The 23,285-nt window shown below is 35.4% G+C and overlaps 2 protein-coding genes across 2 annotated transcripts in view; one reads left to right on the top strand and one right to left on the bottom strand.

Moving 5' to 3' along the window:
• Window positions 1-1,156: 1,156 nt before the first annotated feature.
• On the bottom strand, window positions 1,157-18,359 carry LOC121384794 (LRP2-binding protein-like). The gene is made up of 8 exons (XM_041515374.1): window positions 18,313-18,359; window positions 17,316-17,546; window positions 15,340-15,453; window positions 8,821-8,966; window positions 5,799-5,956; window positions 4,976-5,147; window positions 4,255-4,420; window positions 1,157-3,809 (listed from the first exon to the last, which is right to left on the bottom strand). The coding sequence occupies exons 2-8, from the start codon at window positions 17,535-17,537 to the stop codon at window positions 3,744-3,746; spliced, it is 1,044 nt and encodes a 347-aa protein (XP_041371308.1). The 5' UTR covers window positions 17,538-17,546; window positions 18,313-18,359; the 3' UTR covers window positions 1,157-3,743.
• A 199-nt stretch (window positions 18,360-18,558) lies between these two features.
• Window positions 18,559-23,285, top strand: part of LOC121384696 (armadillo-like helical domain-containing protein 3) — a 67,346-nt gene continuing 62,619 nt past the window's right edge. The window contains exons 1-3 of the mRNA XM_041515187.1: window positions 18,559-18,658; window positions 21,266-21,428; window positions 22,465-22,521. Of these exons, the coding sequence (XP_041371121.1) occupies window positions 21,312-21,428; window positions 22,465-22,521 (174 nt within the window). The 5' untranslated portion in view covers window positions 18,559-18,658; window positions 21,266-21,311. The remainder of the gene's footprint in view (window positions 18,659-21,265; window positions 21,429-22,464; window positions 22,522-23,285) is intronic.

Here is a 23,285-nt window from a genome sequence, read left to right on the forward strand (position 1 = left end):
ATCTGGGCTGTCTGTTCAGGACAGTGGGTTAGTTGTTAGTGGTTATTGATAGACAAGAGGGTGTAGTGGTCTTACATCTACCCATTTAGTCGTTAAAACTCGCTCTGGGTGGGAGCCTGTACCGGGGTGTGAACCCAATACTGACCAACCTTATCTCTAATGGCTTAACTACGACACCACCAAGGCTGGTATCAGCTTTCTCTAATCACTAAAAAATAACCATTGTCTTGGCTAGCTAGTGTGCCCAGAACAATGTGCTTGAACAATAATTAGATATAACCGAAGCAAGAACATACTGATAAATTGAAACAGACAACACTTGAGGTAACCCCATTCTGTTTGTACATTCTGTTATAATTCATGCAAATGATGTCGTAAATTTAAAGCATGAACTGTGATTTCTGTGACTGTGGAAATCATGTAAAGTTATGGATATTGTCATGTCTTGACATAATATGTAGAATGTAGTTTATTGAGTTTGTGACTCATTACTATTCAGTGTCCCAGAGTCTACTACTTCAGTTGTGCTCAGGAAATTTGATAAAAATTCAGCATATGAATACGATACTTCTTAACAAGATCTAAAAACATCTATAACAAGGAAGAGAATGTTACGGGCAAGTAAATAATATGTAACAGATGCTTGCCTTATGGCAAATGAATTTACACCCCTGCTGCAGAGAAAACCGTGAGATCTGTGGTAGTAATACAGTGATCTAAAGATCTCCAGTTGGCAGCTCCACAATGATAAAAAGATGCTTAATGTTTTATTTTGTTTAAATCTAGTTTTTGACGACATGTACGAAAAAGATAACTACTCTCGTATAGATCTGCTAAATACTGTTTATCTTACAACTCATTACTTAAAAACATATCAAACTCACTTTTGTTTTGAAACAACTCATGAGATAGATGGTATTTAATGGGTATTTACACATTATATGATACACAGACATTGTATGTGGTGAGGGGGTGGGACGTAGCCCAGTGGTAAAGCGCTTGCTTGATGCACGGTCGGTCAATTCCTGTCGGTGATCCCATTGGGCTATTTCTCGGTCCAGCAGTACTCCACAACTGGTGTAACAAAGGCTGTGGTATGTACTATTCTGTCTGTGGGATGGTGCATATAAAAGATCCCTTGCTGCTAATTGAAAAGAGTAGCCCATGAACTGGCGACAGCGGTTTCCTCTCTCTATATCTGCGTGGTCCTTAACCATATGTCTGACACCATATAACCGTAAATAAAATGTGTTGAGTGCATCATTAAATAAAACTGTATGAAATATATAGGGCTCAGCCTGTGATGATAATTTGTAGCAAACAGATCACCAAACAGACATTGGAATAAGCATAATGCCTTGTAACTCATGTACAGGTTACCGTAAATTATGTGTCTGGCACCCTATAGGTTACCACCCATTTATAAAGTTTATATTGTTATCTGTAGTACTGTTTGCATTATACTGATACATCTTTGTATGATTTATAATTAAAATGCACACAGTTGATCAGAATTTAGATGGTGGTGCTTTTCTATTTCTTTTCTTTTTGTGTGTGTGTGTGTTTTTTAGTTATAGTTTTGTTGTTTGTTTGTTTTTAACACCCCAAAAACAAAAACAAAACCCAAGTGAACAACAAAGTACCATTCTCGAATTTTTGACATGTGATAACCTCCTGGTAACCTAACAACTGTTCTCGACTTATTTTGATGGCTAATATAATACAATGACACCTCCCTAAACCAGACACTCTTTAGACCAAGTAAAATGTCCAGTTTTTAAAGGTATCCAGTTTAGAGAGCCAATATATTCTGTATTAATATTTGAAAAAAGGACTGTGATTTTTTTTTTTTTAAGAGAATGCCACTTGACAAAGGGTCCAGTTTTAGGGGTTTCACTGTACAGCCAACCTCCATTACCTCAGTGCTGAAGGGACTGACCCAAACAGATTGAGATAAAAGTGGATTACTATAAACACAGTTGTATTTGGTGAAAATTATGCCAATACTTAACTGAAATATTTTGGGTTAACTAGATAACAACAAAGGTGATTTCTAATAAAACAAAGGTCAAGACCAAATAAATAATTCATAGTCATCAATACCAGTATTATTTGTAAATACAAACAAAGATAAAACAGAAACATAGAAAACAATACTACAATTCAACATACAATATAAATTGTACAATTATTTTTGGCAAATCTAGAAACACTATCTTTATGATACTATGAATGGTAATAATATTTGGCAAAATATCTTTGGGAAAATCACATTTATAAAATATGTATATAACAGAAAAAAAGGGAAGACTAATATAGCTTTTAATGCTCACAGAATACTACTCCCACATTTTGTTATTCTTGCTAGCCTACAAGGTTTTTTTTTTTTTAAATGTACATGAATTTATTTAAACATCATGTCATGCAAATATTGTTAAATCCTAAAACATGTATCAGTTGGTCAAAAGGTTTCATGAGAATTTGAAGAGAAGGTATTATTTTAGATAAATAACAAAAACATGTGTATTAAAATGTACCTGGAACTATGCACTTTACATTTTAATTAAGATGAGTTGCATTTCAAGACTTGTTATAATTACAGAAGAAGATTACATTCTATAAAGATGAAGTGTAATTATTAATATTACTATAATGACTAAATGATCCACAGCTTTCTTTCTTTTTTCCAAATATGTCCTTGGTGTAATGTTTAATTTAGTGTTTGTTAAATTGATTCCTGTTGGGATGTTAGGAACTTCAGTTGGGGTCTCATGTGCCAATCCATTTTGATCAGTCACAGCATAATGAAGTCAATAGCATTTTAAAGCAATTTCCACACCAGGCAAATTAAATGGTAAAAAGCTAAAAATATTTCTATGTTGAAAATCACAATTTAGCATAGCTGATTAAAAGTTATCTAACAGCAATAGCATCAACACATTTATAATATTGTATGATATACACAAACAGAAAAAGCTCATCATACATACTATCTGACCATGTTAAAACTAGTTTCGCATTTCAAAAGATATCTTAATTATTCTTTAGACTATTATGTATACAGACATGAATATTCATTATTTCAGTTTAACACTGGTATATGAACAAATATAATGAGCTAAATATTTATTTGCTACACCAAGAAGTGATGCTTCCTTTTGTACCCCTAAATTAATTGTTATGGATAAATTAATATATGCATCGCAAGTTTTAGAATATTATTTAATAATAAAGTTTTTTGTTTAAAATATAAAAGCTGTGATAATAATTTGAATATTAAACTTATTACCAGTTATTATGAAGTTTATGTCTCTCATAAAATAATTTCCATTTATACTCAATGACGTTAATGACAAGTGAAAATTATTTAAGTTATGACACAAACTTGGTAATGACTGGTGACACTTTTTATTTCCCTCTGGCATAGACATTAGTCCCTCATCTATTGCAACATGTGGTCAATTATGGTATCTTCAAATGTGGACATGTACCACTGCTATGTGACCCCCAAAATGATTTAGTAAACTACTGACTGTTAACTTTGTTACACATATGTAAACACTTTCTGAGTACCTGTATTCATTTTCATTAATGATCGATCAAGATGTTTGTTTTTTTCTCCTAAATATGTTTTGTTTCTTCTAAAAAGTATATCTTTGAGTTTGAGTTTCTGTATATTCTCTTCACAAAGTAGTAAACAGCCGTATGTCACACGAGTAAAACAAAGTAATACTAAACATGGTCTATATGAGTCCGTGTTGTGTGATGTTTTGTAGATGAGCACACGCATCAGGATCAAATTCATAACTCTGGAAAACAACAACATGAAACAATTAATACTTAATAATTAAAAAATAAATATTTTGGCAGTTAAGAAAGTGGCCTCTGTTCAAGACAAAATAAAGACTATTACTGATTATTTTTATTATCTGCCTGAATTTTACTCAATCCATCCATCCATGCATGCATGCCACTGTCATCCAACGAACAATCCACCCACCCAGCTATCCAACCAAATACCCATTAATCCAAAACCCATCCATCCATAATTTTTAAGCTAACTGCATTCTTAAACTGATTTGTCAAACAGCATGACTGGGAATCTCAAATAAAAATGTTTAAAGATAATTTTTACTGCCAGACAAATCTCAATTAACTATATAAAAAAAAAAAAATTTAAAAGAAAAAAAAATGTGAGAAAACTGACAAGGGTCTGTTTGATTGAAGCACATCAAGCATTTGTGTTTTACTTACTCTTGAATAATAAATTTCAGATTTTTCTTTGTCTTGCATTGTTCCAAGACCCTGCGCCAAACATCGAGCATAAAAGAAAGAGGCTATTGAGATTCCTTTAGCTATGTAGCTGGGAAGACATTCTGTTTCTTCAGCCATCGTGTCAATATCTTCAAGCTCAGCAACTCTGTCATAGAAATAACATTTATTTACAATTAAAATATGCAAAACAGATACAGTGAAACCTCTCAAAACCAGAACCTCTGTAAACCGAAATTCCTCCTAAACTGGGCGTTTTTTACGGTTCCTTTTTAAATATATGTGCAGAAGAGAACCTCTGTAAACTGGATACCTCTTAAAACCGGACTGTTTACTTGGTCCCGAGGGTGTATGGTTTAGAGGAATTTCACTGTATATTTTTATCTTTTATTTTCTTACACTAATCTTCAATATCCTTTGGCCATGCATACAAATGTATAGTGTACTAATCGAAGCCACATATAACGAGGTGACATTGTGAATTTATTAAAACTATAGTTGTTAGTATTTTACATTAGTAGATTATATTATAATATGGTGAGATGAGATGGTAACTTTACATCTTAGTACACTTTCACAGAAATAATATTGCTAAAAAAAATCCCAAATATTAAATTATATTGACAGAAATGCAAAATAATATTCCAAAATGAAATCCCTTTTTTTGTTTAATTTACCCACTACAGGATGTTAGTTGACTTACTTGCTTCCTAAGTCTGCAGCCTTGGTAAACATCTTTCTCTTGTAATAGTGAGAGACGAGGTTTCCCATGGCGTACACATTTCCCCTGTCCGACGCATCCTTCAGGCAGATGTAGGCAGCGTCCAGGCATTTCTTAACACCAACCCCATGTTCATACATCACCCCTAGAGCACCTGAAGTAAGACAAATAACGTAAAAGATGCCTTGATGATAACTGGTAAATAAGACAAGTGATATCACAGAGATAGTTTTCTGGCAACTGTCAAGACCTACTCACTTTATGAGATGGATGGATGGATGGATGGGTGGATGGATGGGTGGATGGATGGATGGACACTAGGATTTTGTATTGGGGGATACCCACATTGAGGGGGGCAACTGCATTGTCTAAGAGTCATGTTAGGGGATGACAGGAAATATATAATATGGTTGGGGGAGAAAAAGGTGTGATGTGGAAGGTACTGCCCACATGTCCCCCCCCCCCCCACACACACACATCTATGCCAGAGTGGATGGATAGATGGATGGATAGATGGTCAGATGGATGGATGGCCAGATGGATGGATGAATGAATGGATGGCCAGATAGATGAATGGATGGATAGATGGATGGATGAGTGCATGGATGCATGGATGGATGGATGCATTGATGGATGCATGGATGGATGCATTGATGGATCGATGGATGGATGGATGGATGGATGGTGAACAGCTGTGTAGATAGTGAGAGGGAGAGATGGATGTACAGACGGACACTGATAGACTGATAGATGGGTTAAACAGATGGATGGATAGTGCTTGTATTATCAGTATTCATGGACAAACCTTGCGATTCCAAGCTGCCATTTCCACAAGCTTCAGAGTGCCAAAAGAAAGCCAATTTCAAGTTGCGGGTTTCTTCTCTAGAGTAAAACATACCAAGATGAGATTGAGCTTTAACACTTGCACTGGGATTCCCGTCATCAGCAGCCAACAGCCACCATCTGTAAAATGCATTCAACGCTGTATTAACACATTTACTACATTTTAATGATCAAATTCATATTTCTGCTGAAAACTATTACAAGTAAATTCAAACAAATCTGGCTGTAACAATGAAATCGATCACATTCAGAAGTAAAAGATTTACTCAAGTAAGGCAAATGGAAGACTTTAGACTTAATAGAGATATGTACCGGTATGTGTTGCTAAGACACAAGTTCAAAATATGTTTCATCTTACAAAAATAACTAAATGGAGTAAAAGATAATGTATAACATGAGAAATGGAAATTATAATGCACTTAAGTATAATACTGGTACATGTATATCAAACATAACTTGACTCTAACTAATAAAACTAACCTTCAGAGATAAAAGTGGGTTATGAAACTAAAATGTGGACATTTGATATTGGTGGTCAGGTACTGAAATTAGCCCTAGGGTTAGGGTTGCACTATGACATCCCCATTTCAAATGTATGCAAAGCATCAGCCAAAACCATATCATTTTTTAATGGAAAATATGGAGTAGCAGAAAAGCTGGAAATACTGTATAAATTATTAAAAGTCCAAAAAAGTTTCAACTTTGAACCTACATGTATGTCATGGAAGTATGTTTCTTCACCTATACTCAAGACCATTTGTTACACGTACAATAAACCCGATACATGTAATACATGGCAGAACAAAACTTAACAGGGTAAATACAATAAATGAAGATCAGTCCATATAAAATAAACAGTGAAAACCCCACACATGAGTTAAACTGCTATTTAAACAATGTCTTAGGAAAACCCCACACATGATTTAAACTGCTATTTAAACAATGTCTTAGGAAAACCCCACACATGATTTAAACTGCTATTTAAACAATGTCTTAGGAAAACCCCACACATGATTTAAACTGCTATTTAAACAATGTCTTAGCAAATACCACAGGTTCTCCTTTTATGACCTATTCCATGTAAACGTTAAAACTTTTCTTTGTTTAACAACACCACTAGAGAACATTGATCCACCAATCATCGGCTATTGGATGTCAAACATTTGGTCATTTTTAACTATAGTTTTAGAGAGGAAACCCGCTATATTTTTCCATTGGAAGCAAGGGATCTTTTATATGCACCATCCCATAGACAGCATAGCACATACCACAGCCTGGATAGAACGAGAAATAGCCCACTGACAGGGATTGATCCTAAACCGACTGCGCATCAAGCGAGTGCTCCACCACTGAGCTATGTCCTGATTTATTCTATGAAACAATTTTTCTGAATAAACTTGTGTATTCCTGGAAATTTTTGCAAGTGCACAAATACATGCATTTACAACAGTTACTGCTAAAATGTGCAAGTGCTTGTATTAGAACAGTAAACATACAACAGATAATCCACAGGGTTATTTCCCTTTTCCAAAGATCCACAGAACAATACTGGCATTAAAAACATAGACTGTAGTTCTTAAAACTGTAAACATATTTTTATCTCACACAACAAAATATCATGCTATTTTTAAGTATGTTTCTGTTCATCTTAATATTTCCAACAGTTTTCACATATCCGATATCCACATGTGCAATTAGATCTTGTGAAACATACAGTGTATATACTCATATAACGTGAAATATATCTGACATTGTGCATTCAGTGCAATATTTTTAACAACACTTGTTTACAATAACTTATCTACATAATTTACTTAAACCATGTAACATTTGAAATCTCTTATTTTCAACTATTGTACTCAAACTCATCTTGCTTGTAAAACTACCCATAATGCATTGTGACATTCACATAAACATCAATGTTTGATCTTACCACCCAATTTGTGTGCTAAAAACAAATCAAACATAGGATACTCAATACTGTAATTTAGACACAAACGTGTCAATCCATAGGACTTTTTAACATCAAATTCCTATTTAGCAATGTAAATATCCAGTCCATTTTCTGACTCATTTAAAATTATAGCTTTTGAATGAAATACTATTTTACCAAATACATTTCATATTGTATTCTTCAGTTACTATATTTAAGAAAATAAACTGACATGTACCAATAAAAAAAATTATAATATGATAATGAAATGTCAAAGAGAAAAGAGAAATTAATTAATTAAGAAAAAAACAATGATCGATTATACTATTTATTTTTTTCTTAAAATCACTGACAAGAAAATGGTGTCTAACAGCAGGCAATCCCACAAGTGATAAATTCGTAGCTATCCACCACAGCTGTTGACATTTGTTAAATATCCATATATTTTTATAACTTCTGAAAACCCTACATGTACTAACCAATCATTGTCACATAAAACATTTCTGAACAACATTCATAATCTGACCAATTAAATTATTTGTCACATTTATGAACATCCTGCATTATATAACCAATCAAATTATTAGTCACACAGAACATGTAACAGACCTTGTCATGAAAACAATTGAGGGGAGTGTTTAATTGTTCCCCTAACTTAGATTATGGGGAGCCATTTAAGATATTACTATATTCATACCATATAAATTCACATGCTCAGGGGAGCTATAAATCACTCTCCTTGAACTAGTCTCAGAAGAGTGACTGGGAGCGAGAGTGACAGCATCCCTTAAATGGCGAGGTCTGATATGACCAGTCAAATTATTTGTCACACTCAACATGAGTGAACACTCAACATGAGCTAACTGGTTAGTCAATTCATCACAGAACATCTATGGACACACTACACGATTTAACTAACAAAATTATTTTGAATACCCAGCATAATCTAAACAATATTGTGTTTGGGTGGGTGTTTTGCATTCCCCACTCCCCATGTCTGAAGGAGGGGGCACACAAAACATGCATGTGGATGTAAAAAAAATTATTTTACTTTTCAGTTTCCTCATCTGACTGATGTTTTACTCCATAGCCCTGGAAGTAGGCTCGGCCTATGTTAAACTGTACAGAATGCAGCAAGTGTTTGACTTTCTTTGAATTGCACGTAGCAATCTTCATCAGATACTCCACACCATGTTCCTACAAAAAGACAAATTTGATCTGCTTTAAATATCTGCACATACATGTATACATGTATTTAAGGCCTGTATGAATGCTATTTGAAGTAGGGGGCACAAACTAGTGGGAGGGGGTATAATTAAGATTGTTATCTTTATTTACATTTGTATATAGAGTAGGACAAAAAACATACATTTTCATCCTCAATTGGGATAGGTACAGGCTCCTCCCGACGCCCCACCCCAATTTCATAACTATTAATAATAAAAGCTGCAATCACTCATCCCCATCCTAATCTATATTTTAATAAATACATGTACATGGGTTTATATTACTAACTGCCTGTGTAACTCATAAATCTTGTTGCCATGTTAACAGCAAACGTATAAAATAATATTATTTGTAATCACTGTAGGCCTTATGTCTTAATGGTAATGATCAAGGAATTTTCCAAGTTGTTTATCAATATGATGCTGAAGACAACTACAAAACTATATTTTAAAACTTTTCTTTGCACTGTGCATATGTCTGTAATCACGTATGTGGGAATAGACTTCTTTCTCATTCCACTGCGCATGTGCCTGTTGCAGAGTTACTCGAGGACGCAAACTGCGAGATCTCGCCAAAATAGACCTATCTGCAAATTGGGGGGCAAAAGCAATGGGAGGCCACGACCATTGTTCAATTATTAACTGTTCCAATCGCATATGTCCAGGAAATTCGTTATCCTTCCATCGATATCCAGCCAATGGAAAACGTTTGTGGGTAATCGTTTCACGTAGAAAACGATTTTAATGTTACTCTAAGTACGAGGGTTTGTTCGGCACATTTTGTAGCAGGGAAGCCAGTGAACGCATAAGGGACCAAAACCGTACTGGTTCTGTACAGGACGTTCCTACACAGGACGGTCTAGTATACTTAGATATGGTGGGTAACACATTAACAGTAAAGAAAATAAATATATATTTTGTATATAAAGAAAATATATGTATATTTCAGATTATACTCAATAAAATATATAACGTGTGCGTGTGTAAATATATAAAAAATATATGCAGTCAGGACAGCTCTGTACAGAATGTTCCTATACAGGGCGGTCTAGTATTATCTACTTAGATATGGTAGTAAACAGTAAATAAAATAAAATAAATATATATTTTGTATATACAGAAAATATATGTATATTTCGGACAATACTCAATAGAATATATATACATATATATATATATATATATATATATATAATATATGTGAACTTTTAATATTATTATTACTCAGTATGTTTCAAATTTAATTATAAGTATTGTCTGTTATTACTTTTACGTTCATCTAGGTATGAACAAAAAAATCATCCGCAAACTTATGTGAGAACGGCTTCGCCGATTCACACAGTGTCACAAGTTAAATGTATTTTGTAAATTATTATTATTATTTTTTGTATTGAGCTACATTGTCACTGTTCACTTTGTCAGTATGTTTTATGTAGCTGAGGCAATGTAGCATTAGAAGTAGCTTGGTGTATAATTATTGACAGCCTTGTGCGTTACTATTAATGCAATAGAACAATAGAGCTGTAGCTTGGCTTGTAGTTGTTGAGAATGAGAGTGTGGGTATGAAATACTGTGTGTTGCATGCTTTGGGAGCTTGGGTGTGAGTAGTTTTGGTGAATAAAAGCAGTGTGGTGTAGTGTACTGGTCACTGGTAACACATTCTTTGGTAGAGACGTTTGGAAAAATATATTGGAACGAGATATGTGGGTATACATTAAAAGCTGGTATAAGAGCGTGAGTAGAATCATGTGTATATGTTTTACATTAAGCTTAAATGTTAAAGCTTGTAAAATATGTGGTATGAGATAAATGTTGGTTTGTGGATCTTTATGTATTTAAACATTGTATGCATATTATGAGTTTGTGTAAATGAAGAAAAGAATGGATTATTAATTGAATGTATTAATAACTGAACTAGTTTATGAGCGTGTAATACATGTATGTATGTATGTGAACTAGTACCAGGTATGTGGTTAAATATGGATGTGGTACAATGTGGTGATTTCAATAATCTTTTGTTGTAGTTTTTATGTTACGTGAGATGTGCCCCACGTGTGGTGGAAGTTATAACAAGAGGTGCGTCACGGGGTCAGGGCTGTCTTTCGTGATGTTGAGGGGTCTCTTAGTTCGTAAGAGATGATGCAATGGAAAACTGAATGGAGAGCTGAGAGAGGTGGTGAATTCGGTGTTTGGTGTATCTAAGTAGATACTAGGTGCTCCGTGGACGGAGAACTGGTTACTTGTGTAATAACATGACTTTGCAACTTGTGTGATTCATTGATAGTTTGTTGGTGGACTATTAATATTATGCAATATTATGTGACGACATAATATTGTAAACTATTGTTGTGAATTTGGTGTGAATTTGGTGTGAATGGGATGCGGGAATGAATGATTGTGTTAAATATGAAATCGATGGGTGGTATGAAAGGGTATGGTGTGTTATATTTGTGAATATTTATGAGATTATTGTAAATTAAAATTATTGTTTATATCCTGAATTATGTTGTTCTTCATAGTTGCTAGTACGTGACACACAGTTTACGGATGATTTATTTTGTTCATACCCCAATGAACATAAAAGAAATAACAGACACTCCTTAAATAATAATAATAATAATGATATATAAATATATATAGAGTGATGACGGCTCTGTACAGGACGTTCCTACACAGGTCCGTCTAGTATTTTATATACTTAGATATGGTGGAAAACACATTAACAGTAAAGAAAATAAATATATTTTGTATAATACTCAATGCATTCATGTTGACACTGTATAAAAACGTGTGTATGGGTAAACAGAACGGCACCTACCTTCAACCCCCACCCCCCTCAAATCCCCCTTTTTTAAATTCCCACTTTATGGATATACATGTAATAGCATAAAATCTCTTCTGTTTTTTTTACTTTTCCCAATTAGATAGACACTAAGAAAAATGCAACAAAACACCTTCTGATGCACCTGTAATAAGCGGTCACCTGTCTAACGCGGCCAGAGGCCACCTAAATTGGATCCCAAATCGCTAAAATACCTGCATTAAGCGGCCACAGTAAAGTTTTACTCTTATATAAAAGGGATATTTTAACAACAGCAATAAGGTGCATAAAATAACTGATCTTCACACCTTCAGGAATACTAGTACCCATTTATTCCCGACATCTCCACTGTGTATCAATTAAGGAAGTATGAATCTGACATGCATCTAATTGCCTCTGGGCAAGCTACGCTTGACATTTGTAGATTCACTTATTATAACAATACATCGCATGAAGTCGGAATTAAATAATTAAATGGAAAAAGAAAACAAACTTGTGGAGAACGGTTAATTTAATATCTTCTATTTGCATTATTTCTGAAGGAGACATGTCAAAAGTTGATTTATAGTCAACTATATGAAGCACACATCCGTTAATTAGCAGTACAGACAGTAAAACAAGAAACAACAACAAATGTTTTAAAGACTATACTCTTCAAAAAAAGAAACGCAAAAGGGTACAAATGGGTTATAACTCAGATTTTATGTTTCCTACCGGTTCATGCTTTGTGCATATAAGGTCATTGCATGTCCCAAACACATTCCCATGGTTACATTCGATAAAATGCAGCTACTGTAAAATAAAGTTTCAAAATGTGAATATTCGCAAAAACGCAGCCACGTGCAAACCATGTCACCACTGCACGTGCGTTGTCTGCACGTGCAACATGAACACAGACAGTATAAAAGTGCAGGGTGTTCGCTTGCCTGGCCTCTGTATCTGGCCGACAGTTGACAATCCAGGACATGCCACGTCTCAGTGAACCACAGAGAAACAATGCCATCGGCCGACTAGACGCAGGCGAATCCAGAACGGCCGTTGCCAGGGCATTCCATGTGTCCCCAAGCACCATCTCCAGACTGTGGGACCGTTACCAGCAACATGGATCAACACGTGACCTCCCTAGATCCGGTCGACCACTGGTCACTACCCCCGGGCAGGACCGCTACATCCGGGTACGCCACCTTTGGGAACAATTGACTACTGCCACCTCCACAGCCGCAGCAATACCAGGTTTGCGCAGGATATCCGACCAGACCGTACGGAACCGCCTATGTGAGGTAGGAATTCGTGCCAGACGTCCAGTTCGAGGTGTCATCTTAACACCACAACACCGTCGACTCCGACTGCAGTGGTGCCAGATTCATCGACAATGGCCTCAACTGCGATGGAGACAGGTGTGGTTCAGTGACGAGTCCTGATTTCTGCTCCGACGTCATGATGGAAGATGTCGCGTGTATAGGCGTCGTGGTGAACGTTATGCGGCAAACTGCGTGCAGGAAGTGGACAGATTCGGCGGGGGTAGTGTCATGGTGTGGGCAGCCATCTCACACACTGGCAGAACTGACCTGGTCCACGTGCAGGGCAACCTGAATGCACAGGGCTACATTGACCAGATCCTCCGGCCACACATCGTTCCAGTTATGGCCAACGCCAACGCAGTGTTCCAACATGACAACGCCAGGCCTCACACAGCACGTCTCACAACGGCTTTCCTACAGAACAACAACATTAATGTCCTTCCTTGGCCATCGATATCACCGGATTTGAACCCAATTGAGCATCTATGGGACGAGTTGGACCGACGCCTCCGACAGCGACAACCACAGCCCCAGACCCTGCCCGAGCTGGCAGCAGCCTTGCAGGCCGAGTGGGCCACCATCCCCCGGGACGTCATCCGTACTCTGGTTGCTTCAATGGGCAGGCGGTGCCAGGCAGTTGTCAACACACGCGGAGGCCACACCCGGTATTGACTCCAGATGACCTTGACCTTGGTGGTGTGTCCTATCACTTACTCACAATGGACTAGAGTGAATTGTGAACAATCCTGCAACATTTGGTAATTATCGGACTCACCATTCAATAATTAAATCAATTCTCCAAATGTTACGACAATGTGGTTTTGCGTTTCTTCTTTTGAAGAGTATATATATGTGGCAACCTGTACTCATCGGCCACCTGTCTTAAGAGGCCACGTTTATCTACTCCCTTGTGTGGCCGCTTATACATATACATATACATATACATATACACATATAGACATATAGACATATAGACATACACATATAGACATACACATACACATATACACATACACATATATACATATACATATATATTCATACATATACATATATATTCATACATATACATATATATTCATACATATACATATATATTCATATATATACATATATATTCATATATATATACATATATATATATATACATATATATTCATATATATATACATATATATATATATATATATATATATTATATATATACATATATATATATATATATTATTCATATATTCATATATATATATATATTCATATATATATATATATTCATATATATATATATATCTATTCTGTCTGCCTCTCTCTCTCTCTCTCTCTCTCTCTCTCTCTCTCTCTCTCTCTCTCTCTCTCTCTCTCTCTCTCTCTCTCTCTCTCTCTCTCTCTCTCTCTCTCTCTCTCTCTCTCTCAAATATATATATCGATCGATGCCATAACCTATGGAATCTGTCAAATGTTTAGTTTTTACGAGATAGTCTTTTAATCTGGTGTTATCAAAACCCTCGGGTACGAGTCGCAGAGACTTTGTCCAAGTTGTTGCACTGCTTTTTAATTTGAACCATTCCGCTGTAAATTTCAGCGGACCATTTTCTACAGCCATTATACCATCTAATTCGAAATATGTACATGTTAGTTGCCAAAGTTTAGAGTCTCCTACGAAGCTACTCAAGTTGCCCATAACAACCTGTCTGTCACGCCCCCCCAATTTGTAAATAGACTAGTTTCAGTCTATTTTGTCAAGGGACGTTACTCTTCGCGCGCATGCGCAATAGGAATGCGAAATACCTCTATTCGGCTGTTTCATTTATTGCAGCATCCCATCTAATGTTGTCTATTTCACTAAAAATGCATTTAAATATGACCTTGAAATTGAAGAATAGCTTGCCAGGAGAACAAAACTGATGTTAATAACATATTGTAAATGCTTAAATTTAAAAATTATACCAGGGCCAACAATTAAAAAACTTTACAGTCTAGACCCAAAAGTTTAATGATGTCACATTCATACTTTTTAAATGGCATTGCCATGATGTTATGTCTCAGACTCTATTAGAATCTTGAGTCTAAGACTCTAAACATGTTATAAGCATCATGCTTATAAAATGTTTTGAGTCTAGACTCATGGGGCTAGATACTGAAATTTAAATATTCCGGAAAAAAACCCCCAACAAAATATAACTAAACAGCACATGTTCCCAAAAATCATTCTATAAGCTCACTGAGTTTTGTTCACACGCTATGCCATCAAACCACATCACAGCCAGCATGTACATCGACTGATAGTCAAACTTCTTGGATCGCTCAAAGTACACACGTGCCTTCAAGTATTTTTCCTGAAAATAATAATAATTTAAAAAATCTTTATGAAATGTGCACAAAAATACAACACTATTTGATAAAAAGAAAGTTAAGTAAATTATTATTATTAAATTACATTATAGTCTTAAAGAGGAAACCTGCCACATTTTTCAATTAGTAGCAAGGCATTTTTTATATGCACCATCACATAGACAGGATAGCACATAACACAGCCTTTAATATACCAGTCGTGGTGCACTGTCTGGAACTAGACCGATCGCGCATCAAGTGCTTTACCACTAGGCTACATTTTGCCCCTACCATATATACTAGTGAAAAAAAGTTCCTGTGCATTACTAAAAGTGGTGTGATTTTCTTATTTGTAAGTAAATCAACACAATTATTTGACACATTATTTATTTGCTATTTACGATCAATACCAAATCCAGAAAAAAACCGTCTGGCATTGTCGTTACCAATCTCTGGGGTCATGAAGAAGGGTGGTGTCGAAAGTGAGTTCACAATGTCAATACCGTGTATGGCCACCGTGTGCGTGCACACAGGCCTGGCAACGACGTCTCATTGATGACACAAGATGGTTCAGAAACCCTTGTGGGATGTTGTTCCAGACCTGAACAAGGTCACGACCCAGTTGGTTCAAGGTCAACGGCTGGTTTGGCAGGAGATGTAGGCGTCTCTCCATTTCGTCACATAGGTTCTCAATGGGTGACAGGTCAAGCGAAACAGCAGGCCAAGGCAGTGTGTTGACATTCTGCTGTCCCAGGAAGTCGGTCACTACATGTGCGACGTGAGGGCGAGCGTTGTCTTGCTGTAACATGACGGCGCCATGTTGACCTTGAAGGAACGGGAGCACATGCAGTCTTATGATCTCATCCCTGTAGCATATGGCAGTCAGATTAACACGTCTGTAGACTCGATTTTGACCGTCACTACTGTCCAAATGGAATCTGGACTCATCGGTGAATAGCACACCTGACCAGTCGCGACGGGTGAATCGTAAGTGCTGTCTAATCCATATTAGACGCGCATTTCGGTGATGTCATAGCAGAATAGGATGTATTGCTGGGTGTCGCGGCCTGATGTTGTGCTCCAATAAACGGTTGCGAACTGTCCTGGCACTGATTACTCTCAACCCAGGGATGGTTCTGGCTGTCAAAGTTGCCACCCGAAATCGATTTAGAAGATGTGTTACCCGAATATGGTTGTCCTGTGCTTGTGACGTCACATGCGGGCGACCTGAACGTGGTCTGTCTCTGGTGTTGCCCTGCTGTTGGTAACGTCACCACAAATTCTGTATCGTCTTTCGATGCACGCCAAAACGTCTTGCGACCTCGTTATGCGCCATTCCACTTTCGAGCATATCGACCACGCGGTGACATTCAAATTCAGATAGGCGTGGCATGATGTCAACGCCGTTTAGAATTAATCAAAGTTGTTTTTTTAGCCAGTGGTTTTGTCCTCTACCATTTTCCATTGCAAAATGAACAAGGACATGTGCACTTGCACGTGCGACTGCAATATCGAGGATAAAGTTTTGAACATAATGGTTGGGCACATGTCTCCTAGCGATTATGATTTTATTCAACTTTTTACCATGCACAGGAACTTTTTTCCACTAGTATATAATGCATGTTAGTGTATTTTGGAATATTGTATGTGTAATTTTTGTAAATTGTACCCTTTTCATAGAAAAATCCTGTATTCACCCAGATACCTATATCTATGCACACCATAATAGATTGAAGCCTATACTGATAAAGATATTGGACCGAATTTATGAAGCCTGGTTTTTTTTTAAATGTATGTAAGTCAAAAACAGGCTTTGTACATTCAGCCCATCGTTGCTTTAATAAACCAGCAAGATAGAGCCACTCACCTGTTCATAGTAAAATAATCCTAGCTGGAAGTAAGCTTGTTTATCACCAGTCTGGATCTTTTCCAGTAAAATGTTTTCGACTTTTTCCAACAACTGGTCATCTGTAAGACCCACCAGAGTGGGTGAATCTCGCGCCTGTTGAACTAAATCGGTCAAAATTTTGTTTTCATGAGAGAAGTGAACTCGGTCAGCTTTTACTTCATCCTTGTTTTTCAACTCCATTTTGTCAATCTGAAATTAATAATAACAATGAAAAAACTAAAATTATATATATAAAATAGGAAACCAGAAAAACATGTCAAATTTTTTTTTGGTGATATTAATGAACATACACGTATAACAGTGACCAGATATTTCAAAAGTTGAATACTTGAAAATTCCATAAATTAATATACATCTTATCAATACCCCCCAAAAATAAAATAAAAACTTTAGATTATTGCAATTCCTTGAATATGTACTAAAGGGACATCTATAGGTGTATCCCCACTTTTCCAACATGTAAATGGTTGTCTTGAATTTTCTAAAATTAATATTTTACCAAAACCCCCACAAAAAAAACAAGCCCACATCAATGAAATTTGAATGGGGTACAATGGAAAGGCATGCCTTTGAAAATTGTGAGAATGATTATGCAAAAACCAAAAGAGTTATCTGAATTAGTTTTTTATGTAACCCATAAATGGTGTTCGCAAATGCTCAATTCTAAGAGCCCTGAATCAGTGAATGAGAGAAAGAGGGAGGGTGGGTGAGCGTCACATGACATGTCATATGGCGCTCACCTACACACACTTGGAAATCAAAATAACAATATTATAATACGGTTAAAAATAGGTTACGGGAAAACTATCTAAATAATTATGAAATGTCATTAAATGCGTGTGTATTCTGGTAGTTCTTGTACTCTATAAAAACAAGTTGAATATTTTATATACCATTTACATGCTATGTAATTCGAACAAAGTCTTATTATTAAGTGTTGTAAGCTATTACTTACACAGTTAAAAGTATTAAAAATTCTGCACCATATTTTCTGTCCAAAAACAAAACCAGAGTGATCTCCCTTAATTCATGTAAACGTCTCCATGGAAACATTTCTACACTTAAATTAAAGAGTATAAGGTTATCTGAAAATTATGTTTTAATATAATATTAATTTTCATGCCATTTAGACAAAAAACATCCCACAACAACCCATCATTTTGAGTATGTAATTCACGATTGTCCGTGACTGATAACCGGAAGAAGATTTAGTTTAACACATCCGGTTTTGAGTCTTGATTCCGAAATAATTAAAATAAGAAAGTTAGTTATTGATTACAGGATGATGACTTTTATTTCTCGTTAGTCACATGATTTTCTTTCTTCTATAGTTAATAGTTCTATTTTTGCAATGCTCTAAATGTGTTAATACAACCTGATTTCATGTGACAACCGCACAGTGACCAGACACGACCACACTCCACAGTCGCAGACATCTGACAGTCGGTGATTGTGTACTGACAGTGACAGCCCACCGTGTAGTGTTATGGTTACATTTTATTCAAACAGAAATGCTTAGGTTGGCACCAGTATAATTAGTTGCAATGTTGTAACAGTGGCATTGACTAGGTCTTGCAGGGCTAGCTTTGGGTGATCAGAAAATTTCTCCAAATTATCTCTAAAATGCAAAACCTATACTTAGTATACTACAGCTATTTTTCAACAAAGTATCAATTATTACACAAACCTTTTTGCTAAATTAAAATAAAATGTGCCAATTGTGCTTAAAATTTGCAATTGGTGACTGGCAAAGCTAGCACTGTCTTGTATCTATCATAAATAGCCTAAGGTTAGCTCCAACAATAGGATCATTACAACCGTGTCCGGTGTATCGGCGCGTCCGGTGATTCGGCGCACTTAGTATTTTGCTTGAGTATGCTTAGGAAGTTGTCATGTTGTCGGAGTTTTTAACGAATTAAAGTTCAATTCCTTTTTCAATGGTTAATAAAGTATCAACATATTTATTGTTAAGGGTGCAATTAATTTTTTTTTTTAGAATTATCAATAATTATATAATAATTTCAAAATAAATCATTGACCTGTTTTTGTGTTTATAAACGCGAAGAAGGTCATCCTTACTGATATTAATTAAGAATGTTAAAACCAGTCTAAAAACACTTTTCCCGCATTTTAAAAATTATAGTAAACAGCATAAATGTAATTATTTTTGTTCAGTTATTTTTTTATTTAAACCGAAAAAGAAAACACAGGCAAATGCAAACAAAATGAAAATTTTACACCTTAAATGACAGTCATTCCAGTTCACAATTGTCACATTGTTATAAAAAAAAAAAAGCGAAATAAGATCCACATGTGTGTACACACATCTACCCGAGAAAAATAAAATCCATGTAGGCATCTTAGCCATGCATGACAATGAACATGTATGCATCTGCAGTACTGTGCCACTCAAGAAAACAAAACTGATTATGAGACGGGTCATATGTGATCGTTCATTTTCATAGTAATATTTTTAACAAGACAAAACAAAAAAGTACTAAAATAATTCTGGGACAATAGTGTAGCGTTTATGGGCTAAAAGTGAGGTCATGGGCGGTTTATAAATAGCGGGGTCAACGATCTACATCTACTACGCCGAATCACCGGACATGCAAATCGTTTTGGATACAAGGGGGTGCCTATATTTATGCACCATTTTAAAATGTTTATTTACTACAGACATAAAACAGTTTGTTGTGTATTTCAGATTATGCATTGCTTCATTGGTGAGAGACACATTTTATTAAATATTTTACAATGTTCACATAGAAAATGGTCCTTGAATGCTTACGTGCGCCGATACATCGGACAGCACTGTACTATATTTTTCTTGACTATCCCATTTCTGTTCTATCTACTCTGTACCTTTTATTACTATTAAAAAATATTAATTATGTTAAATATTTTATGCTATTAGACATTGTTATTATGCTTTAGATATATATGATTATGAATATTGTCTGATGTCCATCTTGTTTAGGAGAGCATTTATATAGGCTCTGCCTGTTGTGCAATCCTTTTGATTCTTTTTTGATCAATAAAATATCTCAAAACAAAACAAATAAATATCAGGGCTTCTAGAAGTTTTATAAAATCCACTAGCCATGGGATCAGTGACTTTTAAAATTTACTAGCTACGATTAAAAATTCACTAGCCCTACTTTACTTTTACGTTAATACAATTTTACTAATAGTAATAATGTCATCTAAAGAGCGAGAGCTTAAAAACACTAAGATTGGGGGATAGGGGTGGTGGAAGGATATTCATATGTACAAAATAAACTTAAATGCAGCATTTGACAACTTGTTTTCACTTGTGTTTGGGCATGGCAGTAGTAGTTATATACTAGACCAACATTGAATATCACCAGCCGAATTTACGAAAGATGATTTATTTTAGTTGCAGACAAAAATGCGTAGCCTGGCTGTATAGTATTATCAGCAAGTGTCCTTTCTTGCCCTTCCTTGTCCATGTGTCAGAATAACTACAGTTGTAAATGCTAGACACCAAATAGCTATGGTTTAAGATAGAGATACAATGTTTAATCGTGGTTCATGATATTCACAATTTTTTACAAATGGCTTAAAATTAAAGTTTGTTGCTCTTAAAATAGTTAATTAAAATATATGTATCATGAATAAATTGAACTGTGACCTAAATATTGAAAATTGAATAGACATTTTAAAACATGAATTGTGCCATCCTAAGTTTAAAAATCTGCTGATATGTAGTTAGACAAATATGCCTATCATTATTATCATAATTTATTAAATATACATAACATTTCGCATATGTGTGTAATATACATGTACTTGTTTTGGAAAATTATATGCAACTGAGATGTAAATGATAGATACAATGTACCTTTTGTAAATTTGGTATTTAATTTTTTTTCTTTTTTTTTCAGATTACTCTTCTAACTTAAAAATTGTTCACAATGTAACAATTGAGTCATGAGCCAAGACATTCTGTACAGAGAGAAACCACACACCGTTCTGTTGAGGAAAGGTTCCACTTCCAAAATGGCATTAAAAGAGAAAATTGTGCAGATCTATGAAGCATTCTTTCAGGTAAATTATATTCATATACTTGGTGGATGGATAACATATTAACATGCCTATATCCAATTAAGGAGTCTTAGGTTCAAGCACGTCTCTCCCAGGCACAATTTCTGACTTTGCCAGTGACTAAGTCTGGGACAGAAGGGGGAGGGTGAATTGGAAATGGGTAGAATTTTTGAATAGCAATTCGTGAAAAAGATTGTTTAAATTAACTAGCCGAAAATAAAAAGGAATTGACTGCTCAGCTGAATAAGTATATAATTTGGAGCATTTTAGAACGACAGTCCAAAAATAAATGGGAGAAAGAAGAGAGGATTGGACTATTTAATAATATAGAAAAAAAGGTAATTTTGACATAAAATTTTGAATGAAGATCCAAAAGTTTAAAGTCTGATCTATATGTTCATGATGTGTGGCATTGTTAAGGCTGTTGAGGTGCACAGCTTGTAGGGACGAAATGGGTTGCATCCCGTCATGAAAACCCCTAGAATGACGGTCATTAGATGTGGAAGGTGTAGTGCTGTGCAAAAATACAGTTCTTGAGAAGCTGGATCCGTCTGAACGAGAGAATATCAGACTAGGATGCAGTCCAGTCAGATGGGCCCGACCTTGGAGGATATGAGATGGTACCAAGTAAAGTCCAGAAAAGAATAGTAGGGATCAACCCCACTTCCTATTTGTTCTTAGATCAATCTTCCAGAGCTGCTAGGAAAGGCTGGGCATTCTGCAGAATGTCTGTCATATGAGTCACCGAAAAACATGACAACAACAGTCAGCCGGAAAAAATAACATGGAGGCAAGGAATGTTGCTAAAAACTAATTCAACCTTGTGGTGCAGGTTGTCGAAACGAGAAGCATCCTATTGATCAATCAGTTCCAATGCCGTTAAAACAGTAAAAATAAAAAAGGAATTCCCCCATTTACAAGTTCTGGTCCAGATCGCACATATGTGTGATACTGGATAAATTTATCACTCAGTTTGAAAATGTCTTTATCACTATAGTAAGATAGAATAGGTATGTAATGAAAACATTTATGTTAACAGGGTGAAGATCCTTCCAGAGGAAATGCTAATTTTTGGCAAGAACTATTTTTGTTGAAGGTGAGTTTTGTAGATACAGTTGAAGGTTTTTTAGTTATTTTTTAATAAGAAAAATAAAATAAAGAAAATAACTGAATTTGTCACCTGCATTATACAAGCCACTGATTGACTGCAATAGTGGTGTGGTATCTTCATGATGATATATATATATATATATATATAGACAAATATTATCAGTGGTTATTGATTACATGATTAGGCAGAATTAGCATCTTTCATTCGACACAGCTAAAAAAAACTACTTGTCCAGTTTACTGTCAGGTCAAATGTTGGAAATTAAAGGCATACTGTCACGGATTTAATGATCTTATTTTTCTAAAAATGGATAATAAATGAAAATTGCATAAATGTTTGGAAACCAAATCTGGCTATCGCATCATGTAAAGTGAACCATGATGGAGTGAGATCCATGTCAACCCTCTAGACAATTTTAGTTTTTGAATTATGGACCATTGCCATAATTAGATTATTTTTACTAAATATCATTAATATGTGGGTATGGTAGTTACGTAGATGGTTGAATAATGTGCATTTAGGAACAAATCAAATACATATGTTTTCAGGTAATACTTTATTGGTTCATATAATAGATGAGTGGTCTGTGACAATATGCCTTTAACATGCTTTTATCGAATACATGTTCAAGCATGCTCCACATGTTACAAAACAATCAGTCTGAATGTAAGTCATCTCCTTATTTTTTATATAATCAGTTAGCTGTAACACTTGAGTTAAATATTTTTCCATATATAAAAAAAAAATTG

The sequence above is a fragment of the Gigantopelta aegis genome, chromosome 10 (assembly GCF_016097555.1).
Source record: "Gigantopelta aegis isolate Gae_Host chromosome 10, Gae_host_genome, whole genome shotgun sequence".
Lineage (NCBI taxonomy): Eukaryota > Metazoa > Mollusca > Gastropoda > Neomphalida > Peltospiridae > Gigantopelta > Gigantopelta aegis.

Excerpts from the sequence above, each read along its gene's own strand:
- LOC121384794 (XM_041515374.1), bottom strand. The coding sequence starts at position 17,537 with ATGGAGTTGAAAAACAAGGATGAAGTAAAAGCTGACCGAGTTCACTTC. Across the intron at positions 5,957-8,820 it reads TCAGATGAGGAAACTGAAAA|ATGGTGGCTGTTGGCTGCTG; the intron begins GTAAAATAATTT and ends TGCATTTTACAG. Across the intron at positions 3,810-4,254 it reads CTGAAATTTATTATTCAAGA|AGTTATGAATTTGATCCTGA; the intron begins GTAAGTAAAACA and ends GTTGTTTTCCAG.